Source organism: Lichenostomus cassidix, chromosome 3 (assembly GCF_008360975.1).
Source record: "Lichenostomus cassidix isolate B80296 chromosome 3, HeHo_3.0, whole genome shotgun sequence".
Classification (NCBI taxonomy): domain Eukaryota; kingdom Metazoa; phylum Chordata; class Aves; order Passeriformes; family Meliphagidae; genus Lichenostomus; species Lichenostomus cassidix.
In genome coordinates, this window is record NC_139483.1 from 41,451,614 (window position 1) to 41,475,357 (window position 23,744).

The 23,744-nt window shown below is 47.7% G+C and overlaps 1 protein-coding gene and 1 long non-coding RNA gene across 6 annotated transcripts; one reads left to right on the forward strand and one right to left on the reverse strand.

The window, feature by feature from the left end:
• Window positions 1–302: 302 nt before the first annotated feature.
• On the reverse strand, window positions 303–7,797 carry RHOU (ras homolog family member U). Its single transcript, XM_085055465.1, has 3 exons — window positions 7,197–7,797; window positions 6,362–6,420; window positions 303–3,303 (listed from the first exon to the last, which is right to left on the reverse strand). Exons 1-3 carry the CDS (start codon window positions 7,525–7,527, stop codon window positions 2,848–2,850), a joined length of 846 nt encoding a protein of 281 aa, XP_084911591.1. The 5' UTR covers window positions 7,528–7,797; the 3' UTR covers window positions 303–2,847.
• Window positions 7,798–8,064: 267 nt separating this feature from the next.
• Window positions 8,065–22,368, forward strand: LOC146439553 (uncharacterized). 5 transcript variants are annotated; one of them, XR_014850828.1, is made up of 7 exons: window positions 8,065–8,196; window positions 11,886–12,115; window positions 13,098–13,661; window positions 16,219–16,544; window positions 17,202–17,284; window positions 18,024–18,162; window positions 20,148–22,368. It is a non-coding gene; the product is annotated as an uncharacterized LOC146439553 (long non-coding RNA). The 5 variants fall into 5 exon arrangements; XR_014850830.1 differs by having other exon boundaries at window positions 13,098–13,344; window positions 13,540–13,661; window positions 18,024–22,368; XR_014850827.1 differs by having other exon boundaries at window positions 18,024–22,368.
• Window positions 22,369–23,744: the final 1,376 nt, after the last annotated feature.

The window sequence follows — 23,744 nt, forward strand, 5'->3', positions numbered from 1 at the left end:
CTGTGCTGTGCTCCCTGCTGCTCACCCTGCTTTCAGGGCCAGGCACAACGAGCCTGTCCACACCTCACAGGGCCACAGCAAGATGCTGCTGTGCTGGCAGGGAGACAGAAAGCTGGCCATCACACCCTTCCCACCCAGCCCAGCAGCCTGGGGATGGGGCAGTGCAGGGAAAAGGCTGTATTTTCTGGCCAGAGGCCTTCTGCTGGGTCACTGGGAATGCAGTCCCTCCCTGCTGGGTATCGGCACAGTGCACAGCCAGGGACTGACCTCCAGCCTCCTCGAGAAGGCAGCAGAGGCAGACATATACACAGGTCAGAATTTATTTCCAAATACCTCATTTATATCATTCTCACATGAAATATTTCTTTTGGAATATAGCCTACACTTAGAAAACAGAAGAGAGTTTTTTTATAAGGCACATCAGATTATAGACTACATAGAGACATCTCCCCCTCATTTGAGCTCATAAAATACTGGTAATTTTAAAAGTAATATTTCTAAAGCCTAGACCCTGTGTAGCCCCGTGTAGAGCAGTATCCATAAAGTTATTAGACCTCAGTTTACACACACCTAGTAAAAGGCTATAACAAGTTGTATATAAATCACATCTTCAGAAACAGTCACAGCTGGCTACATTTAAAAGTAATGCTACTCCAGACTATGAAACAGGCTGCTTATAAAGTATAACCTACTGCTTCCAGTACAGCATGATATCAAGCAGTATGATCTTGCAGAGGAAATTTTGTTATTTTTGAAAATGGAAGCTGCTCAAATTCAAGCCTGTCTCCTCAAACCCACAGTTTTGATCGACCGAGACTGTTTCTTACAGAGAAGCAAAGCACCCAAGAGAAATCTAGCTGTTTTTCTCCAACACGTCAGAATGACTGCATATCTGAAATGCTGTCAAAGCATTTGAGTAAGAAATATAAAGGCTCAGATCTGAACTTCATGACCAGTAAACATTAAACCATTACCAACCAGATGCAACCAAGTTAAATGCATCCAGCTTCTGTGCTACGGAAACTGTTTTTCCAGGCTCTTCCAGTGCAGAAGCCAACACATTTTTATTGAATTAGGCCCTAGGTAAAGATTTCCATCTCATTTTTAAGTTTTTAGTGGTGGAACATTACCCATTCTGCACTCATTCTTCTGCAGAGAAGGAAAAAATGCTGTCTGTGGAGGCTATGCCAATAGCACAGAATCCATTTACATAGTGTCATTTTCCTTAATGGGCCAGGAGGTAAACTATGGTCAGCTTTATCAACTCAAATGGCCTCCACAGTTCTTTATTATCAAGCATTGATTCATTTCTGATCAAAAAAGGTTCCAGCCTTCTGTCATTGCAGTTTAGTTTAAGAATAAGGAAAAGGTCACTTCAAGGCTGTGGCCAAAGGAAAAAAAAAAAAAAAAAAAGAGATCTTGAACTATCTAGAAGGGGAAAAAAACAGTAGTTGTCACCATGAAAAGGCAGACAGCACAAACTAAATGTGCTCTGCAGAACAGGTTTAAATACTGATTCTTGCAAAGAGTAGTGTTGTCATTCAGGTTTCTCAAACTCACTAGAACTGCAATTAGGCATAGCTCAGTAGGAACCACCAGATTCAGTCAGAGAACAGCTCACACTCAACCCTATGTTGATCCCTCAGCTACATTTTAGGCACATTTTAGTTAATTTGTTGGACTGATCTGGGAAAAAAGAAAAGAATTATCAGTTACATTTCTGGGGTGGCCTCAGACAATTTCACAACTATGAGCTTGGACAAGATTCAGCCACAAGTGACTGTTGTCTTTAGATGGGAAACATTAACTTGGTTGGAAACAGCATCATGAAGAGACTGCAGCAGCCTCAGTTTCTAGAGTCCAGTTTGTTATAAATCTCAATCTGCCTGATTTGTTATTTGTTTAGCAGCCTTAAAAGGTGAAGTGGGGCATCCTGAAATTCTTGGCTGTAGACTTAAAACCAGATGCGGATTATGTGGTGCTGCACAGATATTTGTTACATCACTTAGGAAAAAAAATTAAAAACCCCAACACAACAGTATTTACATTCTTTTGAGCTGAAACAGATGAACTGTCATCATGTCTGAAAAAACACAGAAGAAATCGCCACTGCTCGAGGTAGCGAGTTAAAGCTTGGTCATGTTCTTGGGCTTCTACTCGGCTTCCTGGGAAAGGCAGGAAAGGAGGACAGAAAGGACTTTCAGAAAGACAGGAGGTGACAAATGAGATGTCAGCTCCATAAGGGATTAGGTTCCCTCACCACAAGCTGAAGGTATATTCATGACCTTTTTAACCATGGCATTTGCGTATAGATTACACCTCTTGCATACCCTTTTTAAAGTGATCCCTAAGAGCATTGGCTTGGGAAGACACAAAGAGAGCAGGAGTGGGGTTTTAAAGCTACAAATGTCAATTAGGAGGCACAGTGTTATTTTTCCCTTTGATCGTCCATGTACAGAGCTCTACATTTCCACCGTTGCTTGTGCGTTCCTCCTGCAAAGCCCTGGCAGTGAAGGCCTCTGTTGTGCTCCTCCCCATCAAATACACCTTACAACACAAGAAGTTGAATCCTTTGGACAAATCCTTCTACGCTCACAGACACATGGTGCTTTTTTTTTTCCTTAATGAGAAGTTCTGGTCACAAAACCAGATGCCAGACCTGATTTATAGCAATTATTTAACTAAGAATCCTTCTGCAACCCCCAAAAGGGCAACCGAGTTATCCAGTAGCAACATATACACATACATACAGATCTACACTATACACTCAGGACAACACAAATTGAGATTTCAGCTAATATAGCCTCTATTGATTTCCTCAGAGTAGCACTCAGGTCCTTGCAACCCCTATACAAAACAGCAGTATTTTTTCCACCAGGATTTGGAGAGGTTTTTCATCTTGTCTGGAGTCCTACACTTGGATTTCTTTGGTTGCTGCTGGGTATCTGAGTACTGAATACCAGCCACGATAGCTGCATCAAAGACCTCCTTGAGGTTTTTCTGAGTCAAAGCAGAGCACTCGATGTAGGACGCAGCTTTTATTTCCTCAGCACAGAGCTTTGCAGCCTCCTCTGATACCGGCTTTTCTTTGCACTTGTCCAGCTCGATGAGGACTTTGACATCCTCCCGCAGGTCCGACTGCGTCCCAACCAGGATAATGGGTGCCTTGGGGCAGTGGCAGCGAATTTCGGGAACCCACTTCTCACTGACGTTCTGGAAGGACGAAGGGCTCACCACGCTGAAGCACAGCAAGAAGATGTCCGTGTTGGTGTAGCACAGAGGCCTGAGCTTGTCGAATTCATCCTGCACAGAACAAAACTGTGTGTTAGCACTCCACAGAAAGAGCAGATCTAGCCTGCCCTGACCATTGGTGAAGCTGAGGATCACCTGCCACTGTCATGTTGACAGGTACCCCAAAATGAGCACCCATGCCACCCAGCGAGGTGTGTTATAAGCAGAAGCCACCTGTACCCAGCCCAAGGGCTTGTGGCTGCCAGCCAGCAGGCACCCTGCCACTGTCAGGCACACAGGACAAAGGTGGTGGCTTCCCCGAGTACCTGAGATTTTCTGACTAATGCTGCAGGTTATTTCAAGTGCTTAAATATTTCCTTTGCTCTTTGTGCAGGGCCTCTGCCCTACTTGAGCAAAGAAGCAAAGCTGTGGGAAGCAGGTTATGGCACACAAAGCCACAAACTGAAGAGGGAGAAAGCAGTTTCCACAGGCCCACCTTTTCTAGGGGTGAGTCAGTGAGCAGCTCTGATGAGGAGCACCCAGTACCTCAAAAGCTGTTCTGCCAACACACACTGGCAAGGGCAAAGCTGACATGTGGCAGCAGGTGTACCTTTCTGGGTACCCTTCCTGGAGTCAACTTCTAAACTGGTAACTACTTACCAACATCCTACAGGATATGGGAATAAGTTCCCTGCCATTGTGCCCAGGGATTTAAATCTGATGGGAGCAATAATGACTTACAATATGCAGGCTTAACATGCCAATGGCATAGAGTAAGAGCTTTACCTTTCCCTCCCACCCATGCCACATCAAACAAACTGCATACGGGCCTCCCAGCACTACCCTTCTGGGTTTTTTTTCCTTTTAGTACAAACTCCAGCAAAGCAAGGCCCTTTTCCAGCTTCAGGACCTAGCCACAAGAAAGTCAAACACCTCATGGTAACAAAGGTGTGCTGATTCTCAGGGAAGAATGCAGCTAGATGCGACAGTTACCCCAGGCAGGCTGCTTTTATGCTGACAGCAGGTTAAAAGCAGGGTAACACTAGCAGCCTGAACAGGTAGGATTTGCCTCAGCAGCAGTGACATTTTAATTAAAACGGGCCGCGTTCTCAAAAGCTTGGAATTGAAAGTGCACAAAAACATAAAGCCAGAAACGTCTCTCTGGTACCAGTTAACTGATGAATTTGAAGCTGCATGTTAATTTTTGAGATGTGAAATTTTGCTTCAGAGCCTCTGGAGGCCTGGGATATGCAGTTTAAAGCCCCCTGGAAGCCTCAGAAGGCTTGTTCTGCTCAAATGAATTTCTTGCAGTGGTATCTCTGAGAGAGACAGCGATTTATAAAACAGGAGTCAAGAAAGTAAACTTCATTAGCTCTCTTGATTCTCAGATCAAGCCTCAAAGGAAACCAGGCTATCACCACTTGGCTCAAGAAAAACCTCACATTTACTGAGAGATGCTGCTCTGAACAACAAGGCTGTTTGCAGAAGGCCACCTGGCCATGTAATTGCCTCTCCTTGCTACATGAGAAAACTCGAAAGGGCTCAGTTCAATGGGTTTGGAAGTAAACCTCAGATCTGAAGGGTTTCTACCAAGATGAAATAGTGCCCTTTATATCCCAAGTATACTCCTGCCATTTGAATGGTAGGAACACCGCCTGCAGGGATTTTACACCTCTTTGGGCTAGTGACACTGAAATAGAATTTCCTGCTGCCTGGAGTACTTTTTTTAGCTGCAGATTTCAGCAGACATCTCCCAGCAGCAGTTTTACCAAAGTATCCAGTCAGAAATCTTTTACTCAGGACAATCTCTGTCAGTTTAGATAACTTCTTCATTTTAAAGGCAGTAACTTTACCCATTCCAGCTGTACTTGGGCAGCCAGAGCAAACATCTTAACCATTAGTGGCAGGGAAGGCAAGAGGTGACAGGGCCTGCCCATCCCTCCTGCAGCTTGCAGCTGCATTTCCACAGGCACTGCATGTCCACAGGCTGTCACCCAATGGCAAGTTCACCTGCCATGCTCTGCATATGAACATGCACAGCCAAGACTGTTGCACACATCCAACCACCCCATCCCTTCAGCAGGACACAAAATCATGGGACAGTTCTACTGCTTGACTTCATATCAGCACCAGCATAACGCTGTAGGATTTTTGCTGTTGCTTGTAGAGCACGTGGGAATTCTACACTGCTGTCAAGTACTGCATAGCCCTTAAAATCCCTTTCCTAAGTAGGGCGCCCAGTTACTACTCATCTAAATAGGTTTGTATGTTAAGACCACTGAGATTTTTCAGTGTGGTTTTGGTGAAGGCATAGACCTAGATCCACAAAGCTGCACAGGATCGTAATTCCCACTGCCTTCAAATGACAGCAAGGTAGCAAAATAGTTTGGCTACTTTTGGTTGTCCAGCCTTGACTCCTGGCAAGCAGTGTGGCACACTGCTCAGGGTGGTACAAGTCTGGGTCTTCTAGAAAATCAAGAGGCGGTAAGAAATGGACTCTTTTTATGTATCAGGCAAAGTAAGAGATGAGAGGCATCAGCCACCCTCATCTCTTCAGGTCTTAGATTACAGCAAACCTCAGCTTTGCAGCACTTTCTAAAGGGGTGGGAATGGCAAATATGAAGCCTCCACAGACAACACCCAATAGGACTTTTTTCTCCCTCCAGCTTCTTTCCCTTCAAAAACACAGTCTCTATCTTTGGACACCTACGGCTGTGGATGCTTTGCATGCGTACATCCCGAACACCCTAATTCTTAAACACACAGTTATTTAGCAAAAATAAAGACAGTGACAACCACTCAAAGAGACAACCAGGTGGCCGTTGAATCCCCAATATGTTCAGCCTTTCTAGTCTGAAAGTCTAGGGCTAAACAGAGCAGCAGCTTGAGCCAGCAGAGCAGCAGCCTGTGCCCAGCCTGTCTAAGGAGGCACAGTATATCCCCCACCCTTCCACAGGCAGGCAAAGCAGTGAGTTAAGCAGCAGTGAAAATGACAGCGGATAATAACATGATCAAACAAACACTGGGAATACTTTCAAATCCATGAAGTCATTTGCCGGACTACTTTGCGCAACAGCAACAACTTGTCCCCTCCCGATGTCACTTAAATCAAGTAAGTGGCTTCACTGACCTGACCAGCTGTGTCACAGAGCTGAAGTCTCACCGGCTTGCCATCGACAGACACAACAGCTTTGGAGAGAAAGGAGGGAGGGGGGAAACTGTGGTGAGTTCAACTATACATGTTTTCCATTAAAGAAAAATTTTAAAAGGAAGATTTACCATCCCTCAGCTCTTAAAGCCTTTTCTTCAATTACTTAGATTTAACAACTTAGCAGAGCAGGAAGGGAGTCTGTCGCTAACACTTGGGCGCACACAAGCCCTTCAGGGCTTTCCGATTCATTTTACTACAAGAGATGAGCTAGGCAGGGACGGCACAAGTCCTCCGCAGGCAGCGCAGAGAGCGAGCCCGGCAGTCCGGGATATTCTTCTGCTACAAAGGTTTAGTTCCATTCTCCCCCCCGTACACATTCAGCACGCCCGGGACACGAAAGCCCCCGCTGAACCACAGAGAAACCCCTGAATTTGCCCCTTCGTAAGGCGGGTATTCAACCTGCCCTTTAGGCGATTCCGATGTCCCCGAGAGCGCTAAGCTTTACACCGGAGAGTTCCCAATTAAAGCCCGGCTCTGGCCGCGCGGCCGGGCATGACACCAGCTGCCAGCCCGGCTCCGTTACACCGGAGACCGGTCGGTGCTGCTGGCTGCGATGGCAGCCTGACGAGCTCGCTCCTGCTTCGTAGAGTCCCGCTCCCCATAAATAAAAAATGAAATCACCGAGCCTGGACATCGCCCCCCTCGAGCGGCTCAGCCACGGTCCCGGGAGCGGCACGGGCGGGACGCGCCACTCCCCGCGGCGACAGAACCCCCTACCGCCGCCCCGGTGCCTGCGGCCGCCCCGGTGACTTACCGGAGAAGTTGTCGAAGGCGGTGGGGATGTACTCGGTGGGGTACCCGTTGGTGGTGTAGCTCACCACCAGGCTGGTCTTCCCCACCGCGCCGTCGCCCACCAGCACGCACTTGATGCTCCGCCGCGGCTCGGACCCCGCTCCGGCCCCGGCTCCGGCCACGGCCGCGGCCCCGGACCCCGCCGCCCGGCAGCGGCCGCCCAGCGCGGCTCCCAGCGCCGCCGCCGCCCGCCCGCTGCGCACCCTGCGCGGGGGCACCGGCGGCACCTCGCAGCCGCCCGGCGGCACCGGCTTGCTGATGTATCCCGCCTCGCCCTCCTGCTGCGGCGGCATCCGCGCGGCCACGCAGAGCCCCGCGGTCCGGGGGGCGGCGCGTTGCCCGGGGCCGCCGGCCGGGGGGCGGCGGGGCGCGGCGGCGGTGGCGACGGGCGAGCGGTGCGGGGCCCCGGCGGGCCGGCAGGAGCGGCGCGACCGCCGCGAAGCCAGCCCCGGTGGCGGTTCCCGGGCGCGGGCGGTGGCGGTGGCTCCCGGCGCGGCTCTGCTCCCGGCGGCTCTGCTACCGCCGCGCCCCGCGCGCCAGAGTCCCGGCCGCCGGCCCCGCGCCGCCGCGTGACATAGAGCGGCGCGGGGAGGAGCCCGAGCCGCACGGCCCGGCACGGCACGGCCCGGCACGGCCGCCAGGCGGCGCCGCAGCGCCCCGCGCCGCACGCACCGAATGCCGCGGGCGGGCACAGGGGGCGGGCCTCGCCGCGCGGGCGCGTCTCTCATTGGCCCCCTCGCCCCACCGCGCAGCGCCATTGGCTGGGTTCGCCACTGGGCGGGGCGGAGCCGCCCGGCCCGGCGGGGTTCCCCCGCCCCTGCCCGCGGAGCCCCGTGACGGACTGTCCTGCCCGGCCGGGCAGCGCTCGCCTCGGGGTCGTGCCCTGCGCCGCGCTTAGCAGGGCAGGACAGCCCTGAAGTTGCGGCGGCTCCTCTAGGCGCGTTTGCCCTGGAAGCCGCTGAGTGGGTTCCCACCTGCACGCTTGGGGAGGGATAAACTCGGCCGTGTGCCGTGGGAAAGGGGCTGCCTCATTTTTAGCACCTTTGAAATGAGTTGGCCGTGGAAGTTTTGCAGTTGAACACTGAAAGTAAAAGGCTGATGAATAGCTTGGCTCTGCTCTCAGTTGGGAGCATTATGAACATATTTCTTTTGGGGACCTTAAGTCACCATATAAATAGCCACCTGGCGAATCTGGGCTACCTCATTTGGCAGGCAGCAAGTGCATGTGTCCTGAACAACTTACCCAGATCCTAAACAACTTACCCAAATCAGTTCTGATAAGCACTATTCCTTATCTCAACTCTATGGCAGAGTTGAGAATTCAGTTTACCATTTTCAGCATCACTGAGTTGCCAGTGAGTCCTGAAGTGCTGTTTCCCCTTTTTCCTCTGGGACAGGGAAACCCATGAGAGGCAGCACATGGACAGCTGCCCAGCATGCCCCATCTGTCTGTCCCATGGTCACTGGAACTGACATCTTCCCGCTCCTTTAAACCCTGGGGCTGTGTGGTCTAACCGCCAAAGGGTCTACAAAGACTCATGTCTCATGGAAAAAAGCCCTCTGTACAGCTGATCTCATTTTCTTAAGTGCCCTGGCCTCTTTCATGTGAAGCGTCACTGTGGCTCCCCATAGGGCCATGGCTCTTGTGCACTTAGACATTTGGATATTCCAAAGCAGGGCCAAAGCCAAGGTCCTTGCTGCCTGAAGGCAGCTGGGAAAATCCCAGGTTGGATACCCTGTGCATGCAGTTGAAGGTGTGGAAAGAAAAATCTCCCTGGAGCCCCATGCCAGCGCAGCAGCACCCACTACCTGCAGGGAGCATAGCCAGGCAGGGATGGAGCACAGCAACCAGCAGAGCATGGAGGCTCAGTGTGACCCTCATGCTCAAACATGGTCCTATCACATATGGCATTAGCCCCAGAGAGAGCCATCACAGGGCACCTGGCTACAACCAAGAAGCATTTTTGCATTGGGTGCTTTCATACATTTATCTCTCTGTGATGAAGCCTCTTAGAGATCACCCAGACTGCTGAGCTCTGCCAGAGGCGACAGGTAGAAGGTCTGGAGTGGGAGTCTGCCTGCACTCTGGCTTGTGCTAAAATAACAGAAATGGCTTAATTCATACCTTTGGTTATTTTGGTACAAGTCCTCATGGGGATGCCAAAGTTAGAACAAAAGCATTCTATTTTAATTCAGTGTAATTATAGCCTGTCTACCTAGAAAAGCTGAATTGCTTTAACAATACTACTGCAGCTAATTCCCCAGAGTATGGTTGCAGTTGTGCCAGGATAATGCTAATATGGCTTATTCTTGTCAGGAAAGGGAAAAACATTATGTGTGCAGTGCAGGCTCGCTTTGCAGGCAGCTGCAGCTGTTTGGAAGGTTACCTCCAAGGCAGCCTCTCTCCACACTTATTCTTGGGATTGCTCCCTCCATAGCAGAGCCTTTCAGCAAGTGTGCTCTTCAGCCACCTGGCTGCAAAATCACAGCATTTAATTTGGTATTAAGCACCTTCAGCCCAGCAGGTGTTCCACTGAAGGGCACGAGAAGACTTAGGATGGCTGCTGTGCTGTAATGGTGAGGGAGCTCAGAGCTATCTGGAGCATGGCAACATCTTGAGCAGTGATGCTGTTTTAACAGTGAACCGCGAAGCTCAGTATAGGAGTGATACAGGTGACAAATGACATCCCTGATCAAAGTCAAGTACAAACCCCAGTACCAAAAATTATTACAGGTCCGCCTTTTCCTTTAAGTGAGACAAAAGGAAAACTGATTAATTGCACAGAAGCTTATGTCCCTTATTCTGCATTGAAAACAAGTATCTTTTCAATGGAACTCTGAAGGTAGTCAGGATCTTCGTAAAGCGAGGAGTATCGTCAGTAATTTCTGGTGAACTGCATGGAGTATGGAGACTGCATACTGTTACTTCTGCTACATTTCCTCCCTGCATTTCCTGCATTTCCTCCCTCCTCTATGCAGGGGGCAGAGCCACATTGGCAGCCCAGTGTCTCATTTTTATTCTGCACGGTTCTGAGTGTCTGCATAGCTGCATCTCTGCACAAGACAAGGCATTGCTTGTGAAAGGCATGTACAATGGGAAGAGGTACAGCTTTCAAGGGTGTAGTTCCCTCAGAGTTTATTCTTCAGGCTCTGAGCAGCACCCAAAAAAGTTGTCTCCTACACACATGAGCTTTGATAGAAAGGCCTGTTGTGCCTGAGGAGAAGAGCTGTCAAGAGGAGTCTCCATCTCTGTGCCAAGCTGTTTGTTACCCTTCTCCTGCCAGAGCCCAGCAGCTGGTAGCTTTCCATCTCTTGAAATCCAGAGGAACTTTCCACCTCAGGGAACAAGAAATTGGAGAAAAGTCAATAGACCAGACTAGGTTCATTCCACATTTATGCAAGGAAAGAAATAAAAGGAGCACTATAATTACATTTTAACTACCTTTTACTCTCAGCAGCATCCCATAAATTATGTACCTTGTTAGTACTGTGGAATGGCACATGATGCTGGAAGTCAGCATACAGTAAATATGCTGACGGTAAATACAGTAAAGACTGTAAGCTGGATGGCTCTGGTCATCTTGGGCAGTGTGTCCTGGCATGCTGAAGTCATGAGAGCAGATGAACTTCTGTCCATTTTGTCCATTTTTGACAAAGAGAGGTGAGCAGATGTACTGTGATCTCTGATGCCAAGCCAGAATGTGACCCAGCTGAGGGCACAAGGATTTGGGGAAATGCCACCCCATTTGCAGCAGCAAATGGCAAATTCATGTCCTGCATCAATGCCACGATGAGAACTCATTGAGAGAAAACATGCACAACCACAAGGAAAACCCCTGTAGGTGGGAGATGAGGGGGTGGGCAATATGCACTGGGTGACAATCCATTTGAACAGCATCGAAAGATGATGTGAGAAATCTCCTCATGCAATGCTGCAAGCAAAAAATGCCACGTGTACATTTTCAAACACCTTCAGCAGACAAAGACAGCTGATGCATTGAGCTAAATAAGTTTCAGTGGGATAACTATAACAGTCTGCATTGTTTCTGTGCTCGGGGAGGGGGGCGTGAGTGGATTCAGAGCTGCATGGTTGCCCTATACTGTAATGTACCCTGCCCAATACAGTAGCCTTTTGTGTAAGAGGATGAGCTAACCGGTTTTTTGTGCAGAGGGGGGGCCTGTTTGCACCACAGCAGCAAGTCAGAGCAGCTCCCAGGCAGCCCTGGTGGCAGTGGGCTGAGGGGGCGTTGATAGAGGGATGCTGTAACAGATAGCCCCCATTTCTGAGCTTTTGGCCTCAATCCTATCACATGCACACATCTTACAGGTTTGAACCCAATTGTTTCCAGATCTCTAAGCTGGGGGATAAACAGGCTTAACTCCACATAGGTCAACAGGGTGGCAGTTGTCTGTCTCAGGGCTGAATTTGACACATTATCAGCCAGTTCACAGAAAAGTTCTAGCTCTATCCTACATGCTCATATTAGTCAAATATTATTCTTTGAGAAAAATGACAGAGAGAGGAAATTATTTTATCAAAACATGAAGTAGGTCATTGTTATACCCTGGCTTATCATTTTCCCTACGATACAAAAATATGAACTGGATGCTGGCCTTGGAGAATGAAAGCTTTTTTTTTCTTTTCTTGCAGAAACTTGAAAAGCCTGACAGGGAGAGAGGTGAGGGAGTGAGGCAGCACGCTCTGAACATGACGTGATGGACTGCTGCTTGTTCAGGGGAAGGGTATGGCCTGCTCTGCAGGACAGTCATCAAGATGCTGATCTTTGTCAAGAAGAGCAACCCCAAGATCTGGAAAAAACCCATCTGTGATTCCCCCATCCATTTTTCAAAGAGTGACTCAACTCAGCCAGTCATTGGCAGGTGAGGTGGTGAGAAAAGAAAGGGGAAGAAAAGGAAGGGAGGAAGAGAGCAAGGAAAGGAGAGCAACCTGGGAAAGAAAAGGCAGCTAAAATCAAGGACTGTTCTGACCTGCTCTGACTCTAGAGAAGTGCCTTTGAGGCTGTTCTCTGAGAACTGTGAGGGGAAAGGACTAGAGAAGTACCAGATTTTACTGCTTTCATTATATATTTGATTTGTAATTTTAAAAAACTATAGATTTTCCAGGGCTTTTTTTTATTAACGTTTCCATGCCAAGGTATGGATTTCAGGGAAGTTTTCACTACCTGGGAAAAGGTATCATAAATGGCACACATTATTAATGCAATAAACTCTCATCACCCCACCAGCTATGTTCAGACTGAGGCAGGGTACCAAAAACTCATAGGCAAAACCAGTTGTTGAGATAAACCTGGGAAAAAACCCACAAAACCAAAACAAAGCACAATTGCTTCAAGGCTCCCAAACTCCTAGTTAATTCAGAAAACAAATTAACCCTAGCCTCCTATCTACAGTCCCTCTGCAGGAGAACCACAGTGGGAGGTGAGCCCTTTATCTCACTTTCAAAATCCTTTTCAGCTGATCTGGGGTCACAGATGCAGAAAAGCACTGCATGTCCTTATTTTGTGTGACAGTCACCAATTTGCCAGCTTGTCCTGTAAGCCACTCACTGCCTTAGGGCTGCCCCACACCCCTCTGGGTGCACCAGAGGTGGGAGCTCATCCCAGGGCTCTCCCTGCTGGCTCTGAGCAAGGATCAAGCAGTGGACCCAGCAGGTCACCTAGGCACCACTGGGGACACACTGGATAAGACCTAGGTGGTGGCAAATAAATGTCTTGGTATGAAAAATAACAAAGATACCAGTTTTTCCAAACATCTGAATGAAAGAACTGCCCTTGTCCTGCAGTATATTGCATTTTGCTGCCCTTCTGGTCAATTTATAACTATTCTTCTATTTCTGCCACAGGACCCCCTATTTACAGATACAACCTGGAGAGAGTGAGGAAATCCAAGGACTAAGCTGGAGGAGAAGAAAACATGCTTGGCACGCTGCAGGGCCTGGTGACAGCGACAGAGGAGAGAGCTGAGCAGAGAAATGACAGCTCAGTTTGGACACAAATCTCTGAGGAGCTGGAGGAGACGCACCCACACTCAAAACAGGCGTGGTGTCTGCAGCACAGCTGCTCTTTGCCAGACTGCCTGTCAGCCCACAGGTGAATCCCCTTATTAGTTTTTCTTAGCTGGCACAACCACCCTAGTTCCACAGGTGGACTCCCAATACAGCTGTCAAAATCCTAGTCTGCCATGCTTCTGTTCTTTAGGGATTCTTTCCAGCAGCTGGGAAAAACTTTCTTTTCTGCTGTGCATTCCCTTCCCTGTTAGAGTAGTGAGTTACTTTTCTGCCACAGCCTTCCTGACAGTTGTAACACTCCTGGGAAGAAACCCTGCTGGGCTGCCTCTGCTGGTTCCTGCTGCAGCCCTGCTCTCATCCCTGATGTGACCACTCTCTTCAATCCCTACTGGAACTGAGGTGACCTGCATTTATGGGCATCTTCATGTGACCCCACAGGCAGATAAATCTCCATGGCCTTCATGCCCAATTGGACTGCAGTCCAACATCTCTTATGTACACTCCTACCGCAATCTTCGGTGATGTAATCTGTACTCCTGAAATCGTCTGTATCTCAGAGGTGTTTTCTGTACAGCAGATATTTTCTTTTTTTAGACAGGCTAAAAGACCTTTATCAATTTTCTTTTCAGGGTTATACAAGGCATCTGTTTTTTTTTCACACTGGTTAAATATCCAAAGTCTCCTCAAAAGGGGATGAACCCCAGCAGTCCATGTGCATCAAAATTCATTGGCCCACTCTGTGCACCCCACCTGCATGCCATTCCCAAACCCCTCACTTTGCCAGAGCTTCAGGCCTTAGGACTGCTTCAAAGGGGAGTCAAGATCCAGAGCAGCCTGCCAGACCTGGGGTTTCTTCCCCAGAATGTCCCTCCTTATGGCACAACTGATATAAGGGGCCTGATCTCCCAGGCCTGCAGAGAAAGACCTGGGAAGGGCTGGGGAGATTCCAGCTGTGCTGTAGGAAATGCAGAGCTTGTCTCTGGACCAGGAAGACTTCAGGCCTAAGAATGCTGACAGTTTTACGTTGATAAAGTAACTGCAGGGATATCTCTGCATTTCAGGTGCAGGGCTGTGTGTAAGAATAAGGTCCCTGTTTGCAAATGAGTTGTGACAGAGGATGATGTGATCAGATCTGGCTGGAGAACTGGGAAGAGGCAGCTACAACCCAGGCTGATGGCATAGAGCAGTGAGCACAGAGGGAAACAGCAGTGAGGAAGGAGAGAGGTTTTTGGCATCTTAAACCCAGATGCTAACACTATGAGAGAAAAGGGAATGCAAGAGAGTAATCAGACCATGTGTCCCCTAGCAATAGAGAACCAGGACACTAAACAATCTTATAATACTAAGTAACGTCTTATGGTACTTGTAAAATATGCTCATATTGGGCTGAAATGGTCACTAACCAGCTCAGTACATCAGTACTCCTGGGAGAAATCCACCACCTCCCCACCACTGTGGGGTGTCCCCAGAGGCTACTCTCACCTCTCACCATGCACATCCTTGCATGAGGGGTGAAACCAACTTCCTAGCAGGACACTTCACTTTTGTCAAGAGTGCTGGGAGGTGAGGGGAGGAGAGAGATCTGTCTGCTCTGCAGGGATGTTCCCATGCCTGCTTCTTCACCCTCCCACCCCTTGAAGCTTGGCCCAGCCAATACCTCTGTGCTGCTCTCCCTTTGTGGACAGTTTGTCCCATGCATTTTTAGTTGGTTACTCTGAAAGTCTGAAAAACAACAATTGATCTTAGTGTTATCTCTTTTGGAGCCAGTCACTTCCTCTTGGTATCAAACTTGGAAGAACCCCATAGTTGCTGCTGAAAAGCCTTTTTCCTTTCCACATTTAAAGATCTTTTCCAAAAGTGGTTGCTAGGATCTCATTGGTGGGGATTAAAATGCTTTGACCAAGCCAATGCAAGTGTTAGTTTTATTGAAAGTAAGCAGGCTGTTTTTCCCTGATAGCTGCCTGGCTTTGAGGGCAGGAATTACAGGAAAGCATCCACAACTGGCTTCAGGGCAGCGTAGCAGAGGGGTAAAGTCATGGCTTTTTCTGTGCTGCATGGTAATACAAAGGCAGGAAACCAAAGAGCATGATTCACTTGGTGCAGAGCAAACCCTGCCAATCCAAACCAGCACTGTCCTGGCTCAGGTGGTTGTACATGGAGGCTGCCAGGTACCTCCCTGATCTCCAGGTTAGCTGAGCCAGCTGTGTCCATCTCACATCCCTGGTGCTGGCAGCCACATCTGGGAAGGAGCAGGCACTTCTCAGCATGCCGTGTTCCACCCCGCCAGAAATCGCCTTGGGAGAGAACTGTGTGCAGGTTTGGGATACTGGAAAGCAGTTATGCAGGCATGATATTTCTCTTTCCTGGGACAAAATTAAAACCTTTGATTCCTAAGTTTTCAGGACAGCACTATCAACCATAATAGGTATACATTATTAGACATAGAAGCCAGCCACAGAATAAGGTTTTCTTTCCCTCTCAAGCAGCCCATCTCTACCTGGGGCTCCTGCATGAGCATAAAAGGCTGGGCCCAGGAAATTGCTGGATTTTGAAACAAAGAGTTGCCAGAACAGTACTACCACCGTGGCTCTACATGGCACTCTTCCAGAATGGTTTACTTTCACACAATAGTGTTTTCACCAGTTTAGTTTAAAACAGTTTTCTGAACAGAATGAAATTCCAAGTTTCTGAACAGAATGAAATTCCTTTGCTGGATGACCTTGACAAATTAGTGTCCTCTCTTAGCTGGGGAGGGAGCAGACAGAATTCATATGCTGAGAAACAAAACTCTGCAGGAAAACTGCTGAGTGAAAACTGAGCCCCAGTTTATTGGGGTTTGAGAAGGCGCTTTGTAGATGTCTTGAAGTCCTCAAACTAAAGATGTGAATGAGGGCAAAGCATTACTGGTAGATAATGTGATCCTGGCTTCAAACCTGCTTCTCCTTCTGCTTTACAGATTTCCCTCTGACAGAGAGTGTTAAAGCAAGAAGAACAAAAAAGCTGAACCTCTCCCCACTCTGGTGGTTGAGGAGAGGGGGTTTTGTGGAGAAGTGACCTAAGGGGCTTTGGGCACCAGACTCTGTTAGCTGTAAATACAAACCCCTAAAAAGCACCAGAGCTTTTCCACTGAAGTAAAGGCATCAGGAACAGGAGATTAATAGGTTGCCAGCTGTGTCGGCATGATAAGCCAAGCAAGAACCCAGACACTTTCAGTCAAAAATGGATTGAGACCTCAGCAGGGACACATGGCAAATCAGCCAGAAGCCACACATGGAAAACTGAGTAAGGCAGCACAGGCAAACATTTCTTATCTTTGCTTTACGTCAATAGAAATGGCATTGTAAAAGAGGCAGCGAAGTATTTGCTGGAGAGGAGGAGGGAAAAGTCCACAAGCTTTCTTGGCTGTACATGTAGGTTTTAAAATGCTACTGTTTTCCTCAGAAACTTGTCATTGAAAACAAACACCCAGCAAAAACCACCCAGCAAGTTCTTCCAGAAGGCTGGTTGGTTGCTTGTTTTGGTGGATTTAGCCAAGCTGTGCTGGCAGGAATCTGCCTGCCACTGCTGTTGTGCTCCGAAGGCAGCTGGGAAAGTACAGCCTCTTAAACTAGTCTAAAGCACAGCTGTGATAATTACCCCATCTACTGTGATTTGCCACAAAATAGGACTCAGGGGAGAGGCAGACCTCAGAAATCTGGGCTTTCTACAAGGTGATGTCTGCAGCCATGTCCCTGTTTCCCACAGCTCCTGCTTTTACAGCAGCCCAGCCCAATTACCTTCATCATCTTTTTCTTTGCTTTGTGGTTTTATTGTTTTCTTTAAGGCTAATTAACAGAAGAGTGGATGAGCCCCAGATTTCTTGTGTGTTTTTTTTTTTTTCTTTCTTTGGTGGTGGCCATGGTACTTTTAATTTTGCTGAGTTTTCCTTTTGCTTTTAAGCAATTGTATGTAAGAAAATCATCTTTCCTACCAGAGGCAATACCAAGGAAGGAGGAGACTCAGCAAGGATAACAACAATTAAGGTAAGGCCGAGTGTAGGTTTTGCCTTCTCCTCCCTCAGCTTTGCAGCCCCACCCTGAGTGGGTAATGGGTCCTCACTGCACCTCTTCTGTCAGTGCCCTGGAGCAGAGAAAGGCACAAATATTCCCACCACACAGGTGTGCAGGTGTCAGTGGGAGGTGAGCTGGGAGGAAAAACAGGCTGGGGTAAACACAGCTGAAGCCTCACAACCTGGATCTGGCCCCTGGATCCATCCCTGCCCTGTGAAGCCTCAGGCTGGCCACTGGCCGGAGCAAAGCTCATCACCGGGTTATGGGCAGGGCTGGGCTCACTGGACACCCAAGCTGTGTGTCCTGGGGCAGGGCCACCCACTGCACACCAGTGGGGAGCTGCACATCCCCACACCAGCTGCACAGGGCTCTGCAGAGACTTTAACTTTGTGCCTGGGAGCTGGCCTTAGAAAACTGAAGGTGCTCTGACAAAAGGTCCAGTTGCTCAGGTATCAAAGTAATGATACCACTCATAAAAATAATCTCAAAATAGGATTTTCATATAATGCCACAATTAATGAACACAAATTCTGTGTATTTGCCACCCCTGACACCATAGTGATGGATATGATTCAGGAACAGAGACCGATGACCCAGTAGCTGAGTGACTGATCATCTCCCTCTTAACATGTGCCTGGGGAAAATGAATGGAAAAATTGGAATGGAGAAAATGAAAAATCCATGGTGCTGAACTGCTTTCTGTTTTTCTCAGGAGAGGAACTCCAGGCAATGTGTTGGTAAAGCACTGAGCAGCTTCCACTCTTCCTGACCCCACCAATTTCCTCTGCACAAACTCTCCATATGGATTTGACATGTGGCCCCTGAGAGGCCCTGAGGCCTCATATGTCTCAGTAAGTCAAAACGTATGGGGTGGAGAAGCCATGTCCCTGCCTAAGCTTCTGCAAGTCCCTCAGGGTCAAGTTAAGTGCAAGCCTGATCCTGTTCTCTGGACCAGGCTTGCATGGTGCATGCTTTAAGCTGCCCAGCCTCACCAGGCTGGGTTTCATCTCAGCTGCAGAGCTCAGAGGAGGTGGCCCCTGTTTTGCTCCAAGTGGACCTGGGCAGCTGAGCATCCCCACCAGACCAGGGCACATCTCCATGGCTTCATGCCCTAGGGCTGGGGCAGGAGATTAAGAAACAAGAAGACCGTGGGACTTGCAGGCTTCTCTGGAGCCATGTACCCCTTTTAATGTTTCTGTGTGTCTGCTTTTCTCCTCAGACCCAGGGGCTTAACCTGGGTACTTCCCTGCTCCACAGGGATGCTGGGGTAAGTAAATCCATTAAAAGCTGTGCACTGCTGAAACATCAAGTCTACAGCCACATAAAATAATGACAGGCCAGGGAATGTTTTTCACCCCCAAGATCCATTGGCATGCCCAGCCATCCCAAGGGAGACAAACTCCTATCCCCCCAGAGTAGGAGAGTTGTGCCCAAACCACCAGCTGAGAGCCACCCTGGCTCCTGAAACATGCCTGGGCGTTGGCTGTGGGAGTATTTGCTTGGTCTGGGACAAACTCTTGCAAGGACAATGCCAACCATTTAACTGGATGGGCAACTGCCTGGGCCTGTGCCCTGCCTCTACTTTATTAATTTATTAGTACCTTGCTGCTAGCCTACACTTGTACAGACAGTGAGCTTGCAGTGAGCAAGGGCAATAAAGTGCCTGTGAGGGGAAAGTTCAAAGCATTTTATTTGTTTTATAAGAAAAAAAGTGCATTCTCCTCTGCAGTTCAGTCTCTCTGGTCACTGCGGAGCTGGGTTTGGTCGATGCAGGTAGTGTGATTTTTTGTGCAGTGCCTGGCAGAGGGAGCCTCGGTGGCCAGGCATCACTGCCACCCCAGTGGATGCTGCTGCTGCTGTTATGAGCAGTACTGCAGCCAGGTTTAAGAAAGGGGTGTAATGCTCTGAGTGGCCAGCTTACCAAGGGGAACAAAGAAATGATTATAGGGGCAGGGAAAAAATAAGGGGGAAAAAAAGGTAAAAGAAAACAAAGAGCCATTGACAAGAGACACAAATTAGCTAGGTCTCGAGTGTCCTTCCCCATCTGATAAAACAAAAATGTCCAGAGCAACAATTAACAAAAAAAATATGAGGGGTAGAATATCTCTGTTTTGCTCCAGGTACTGACTACCACACAGGGCTCTCTTTTTTAGTTGCTCTCATGCTTTGGGTTGTCTCGGGTCTTGGTTAATGTAGAGCTGGTTGCACGTGTGTGTATGTGTGGTGCAGTCCCCACAGGTTTGAAAACTGCCTTTTGCAAAGGAAGGGAGGCCCTCCTAAAAGGCACCAAAGGAGCAAAGTGGGCTCAGAGGATGCAGGAATGTGCTTTGGCTGCTCCTAAGGGAATGCAGCTCAGGAGTTGGAATCAGCACCAGAAAAGCACTCATAACTAGAGGCAAATCCAGCAGGTGTTTAAGGTTGGGAAGACAGTGCTGAATAAAACCAATGCAACAGAAAAGGAAAGCTGTGGAGAGTACTGCTCCTGGGCTGCTCTGAGGTACGTTGGTTGTTTCTGGCTCACTGGGCAGCATTGAGGTGAGGGAAGCATGGGCTGTCCCTGCAAAAGGGCCTTATGAACTACAGGGAGGTGAACACTCTTCACTTTTGCCACATCAAAGGGAAGGACAATAATCTGCTCTCCACAACAGGTGGAGGTAAATAAAGAAGCAAGAGCTCAAACTGCAGCATGGAAAGCCCAATACAAATGGCAAGACAAACTTTCCAGTGATGTGGATGATTGCATATTGCAGTTGCCTTCAGGGACTGAGTCATCTCCAGCAAGGTGAGACACCCAGGGCTGTCAGGAATGGTTAAGAACAGCTGATTTGGTTTCTAGGTAGCTGGGATGTGGTGGTGTTTCCTGGCAATTGCTCTTCCAACCATACTTTTGGAAAACAATTGTCTTGTACTGCTGCCACTGCCTGCAAGAAGACATAGTCAAGACCTGTCAGATGTACAGCTAAGTGCATTTAGTGCTGTCAGTCCTGGATTTTAGATTTCTCTCCATCAGAGAAAGATCACAGAAAGAAGGAATGACATTTGTTTTTTACAGTTTTGTGTTTGGAAGCAGAAAGTTCCTTGTGATATTGTATCATTTACCTATGTCGCACCATCTCTGTATGGTCTCACTGGAAAAGTCTCCATTTGGTTTGCAGTGATTCCTCTTTCCTTCCCTGCTGGGTTGACAGACTCAGCTGGTATCCTCAAAATTGGTGTAAATTCCTTTGGCTTTGCACAGCAGCTGGTGGCACCATGGGTTATTCCATCAACATTTCCCCAACAATCTTATTGCCATAGCATGAAGCAGAAGGGGAAAGCCCTATCTTTGTTAGTAAATAATTAAAATTTCTCTTGTTACTGGAGGAAGCATGAATTGAAGGTGAAGAAATAAAACCATTTTTCCCCCAATGCAGTGAGAACTGGATTCTGCAAACCCCCATGCATCTTGCTTCCCTGTTAACTGAAGCGTAAATGTTCTTGCGTTCAAGGCCTCTCTCTCCTGACTGGAGTTCTTCTGCATGGCTTGTCCTTCACAAGCTAAGTGACAATAATAAATTGTCCAACTTAAGCAAGGGACCTATTTCACCTCCTCACCACACTCATTAAAAAATGGCAATGCTAAATACACTTAAAGATCAAAGGCCTGGTATGCAAAACAGGTCCTGTGCAGCAAACTGATGGGTTTCGAAGGGTTTTGTCGCTATGGTGCTATTGCCTTGACAAGTTAAAATATCCCCTGTCAGCCTCTGTGGGAGCCTAGACAGAGAAGGAACCATCAAAAAATAACTGAATGCTGTCTTTGACTATAGTCACTGAGTGGTTAATTTTTTTTAAGCTTTAATCATCCTTGACTTCAGGTTTGGCTATTAACCCACCAACTGATCATTAACTCTACTGACTGAATGACTGATTTCCAGAGGATTGGTCCAAAGCAGGATTGGTTTTTAGGGTTTTTTTTTTCTGAAGGACTTTGATATCTCCTACCAGCAGACAGACAACCTATTGAATCCCCGTAAGACTCTGGGGCTTAGCAGGGAGGTACTTGCAGGTTATCTGCATAGAAACACACTGCTCAGAGCTGATAAACTCACTGACACTCTATCCTGCTTTCCAATTTAACTCAAGCCTTGCTAAGCAGCAGGAGTAACCTGACTGAATTGTTGGGGGTCACAGCTTGAGGTCTTTAATCAACATTCCCAGCTTAATCAACGGGAGTTTAGCAAGCCTGAAACGCAAATCAGGATATTTCTGGTATTTACCCTGGTGCTTGTCCTTTTCCTACCAGGACGGCTGGTTAAGGATAAATGTAGTGTTGATGCAGAAATCATCAAATGCTAATTCTTTTTTTACCTCTTCTTTTTTTGAAATGCCTACAGTTGAAATTTTCTAATGGCAATTTTGCTGGTTAGAGAATAATGTGCTAATAAATGAAAGGAGAAACTTATTTTCATTAATAACCTATTCTGACTCACAGTCCATATCCTAAGCCACAAGACCATCCTGCCTTCCTGACTTGAGATCCATAAGACCTAAGAAGCTGACTCTGACTCAGCAGAGAAGGGCTGGGATTGGGCTGTGTTTGCTATGTGTATCTTTCTTCCGAACGCAACACAGACAGAAATAAACTAGGAAAAAGCCTCTTGTACACTGGCCCTGATTCCTCTCTGGGAATCACTGGGGTTTTGATTTCTCCCTTTGGTATGAAAATGAATTAAGCTTGGATTTATAAATAGCAGTCTAACCACCCCTGTCCTGACAGGCACAAATGTCAGGAAATATGTAGTTAGTTCCACCAGCGCTGCATCTTTGAACTTTAAGTACCTCTGTCATACCAGGGGAAGCAGAGCTGCACATCTGGAAATAAAAGGTTCCTGCTAGACTTTTCACACTACTTAATTCCAGCTTTCTTCCAGATAGTAGTTTTCAGCAAAATGTTTTCTAATTGAAAAATACTGAGTCCTTAAAACTATTGTTTTTCTAATGAGAGCTACAAAGGAAAACATGCCCAATACATTTCTCAAATAAAAGTAATAAGGAAAAAATTTTGAATATCAAAGCATCACTTTTTCCACTGTTGACATTTAGAACGTTTTCTTTATTTGAATGCCTTCTGCAATTTAAATAATTTTACTTTTAAGTAATAATAAAAAAAAAACTTGAACACACTGAAATTTAATATTACTATTGATTCAAACTGCATTTTTATTGTTTGCTTGCAAATATTTTCCATGGCTTCATTGTCTATCCTATTTTATGACTTGACTTTTTCAATTTCAAGCACCTTCTCTTGGCTGAAAATAGTAACCAGATATTTTGTGCCTGAATAAAAAATAGGATGAAATTCCAGCTGAGACAGCCCACATGTGCCTTTGGAATATGTTCACAGAGACACAGCACACCTGTGCTATGGCTTTGGATATAATAGCAAGACTTTGCTGTAAGTCAGCCAGGTGAGGAGAGCTGCATCAGATCGAACATGCTACCACCCTCCTGTAGGGAGCTGCTAGCATGAGGTTCAGCAGGACAAGAAAATGCACAGGACTAAACAAAAACTGGAAAAGAATCATTTTCTGTGTATGTTTATTGAATTTTTCAATTGCAGAAGTGCAGTCATGTTGATTCACAGTTGGCAGGATGAATGTCCCAGTGTAACAAAAGCACCAGGTTTTCCATTCCTGTTCATTTCCAGTGCTAAAATCCCACCAAAAGAAAATCTGTTCCTGTACTTAGGGAGGGACTGTTCCTGATGGAGGCAAAGCTCACAAGGAAGTACCACCTGTAGTATTGAAGCCAAGAGGTTGCAGAGGCAGCTGCTGTCTGCCTTTCCCATGGTGCATGCCTGCAGAGCTGAGGGACCAGGAGTGCATCAGTAATGCTGGCTGCATCCAGCACACATGTAAAGCTGCCTCTTCAGGCTCAGGCTGTGGCAAGATCACATTAGAAAGATTTTTCTAACTCCCAGGAATGAACTAGCACCTCTGTCAACACAGTTCATGGCAGGGCCTCAGAAAAAAAAAAAACCACTACAACTGCAGCCACCTCTACAGTCAGTTGTCACTGCCCCTGAGGGCAGAAACCCCAATAAAGCCTAGACCCAGGAGCAGCAGCTCTGTGCTTGCTGTGTGCCTGGGACTGGGATCCTGAGCTGCTGGGGTTGAGCTTCTGGCTGTGGGGCTGCTGGCACACGGAGCTGCAGAGCTGTGCAGCTTTGGGGCTGCTGTACAGCTGGGGTGTTGTGCTGGATGATGGGCTGTGGGGACGGGTGGTAGGCAGTGCAGGACTCCTGGGCTGTAGGGCCGCAAGGTTGCTGGGATGTGGGGATGCTGAAATTTGGGCATTTGGGAGTTTAGGGTTTGGTGCTAGGCTGCGGGTCTGCAGGGCTGCAGAAATGGACTTTTGGATGCAGGTCTGCGCTTGGTTGTGGGACTGCTGG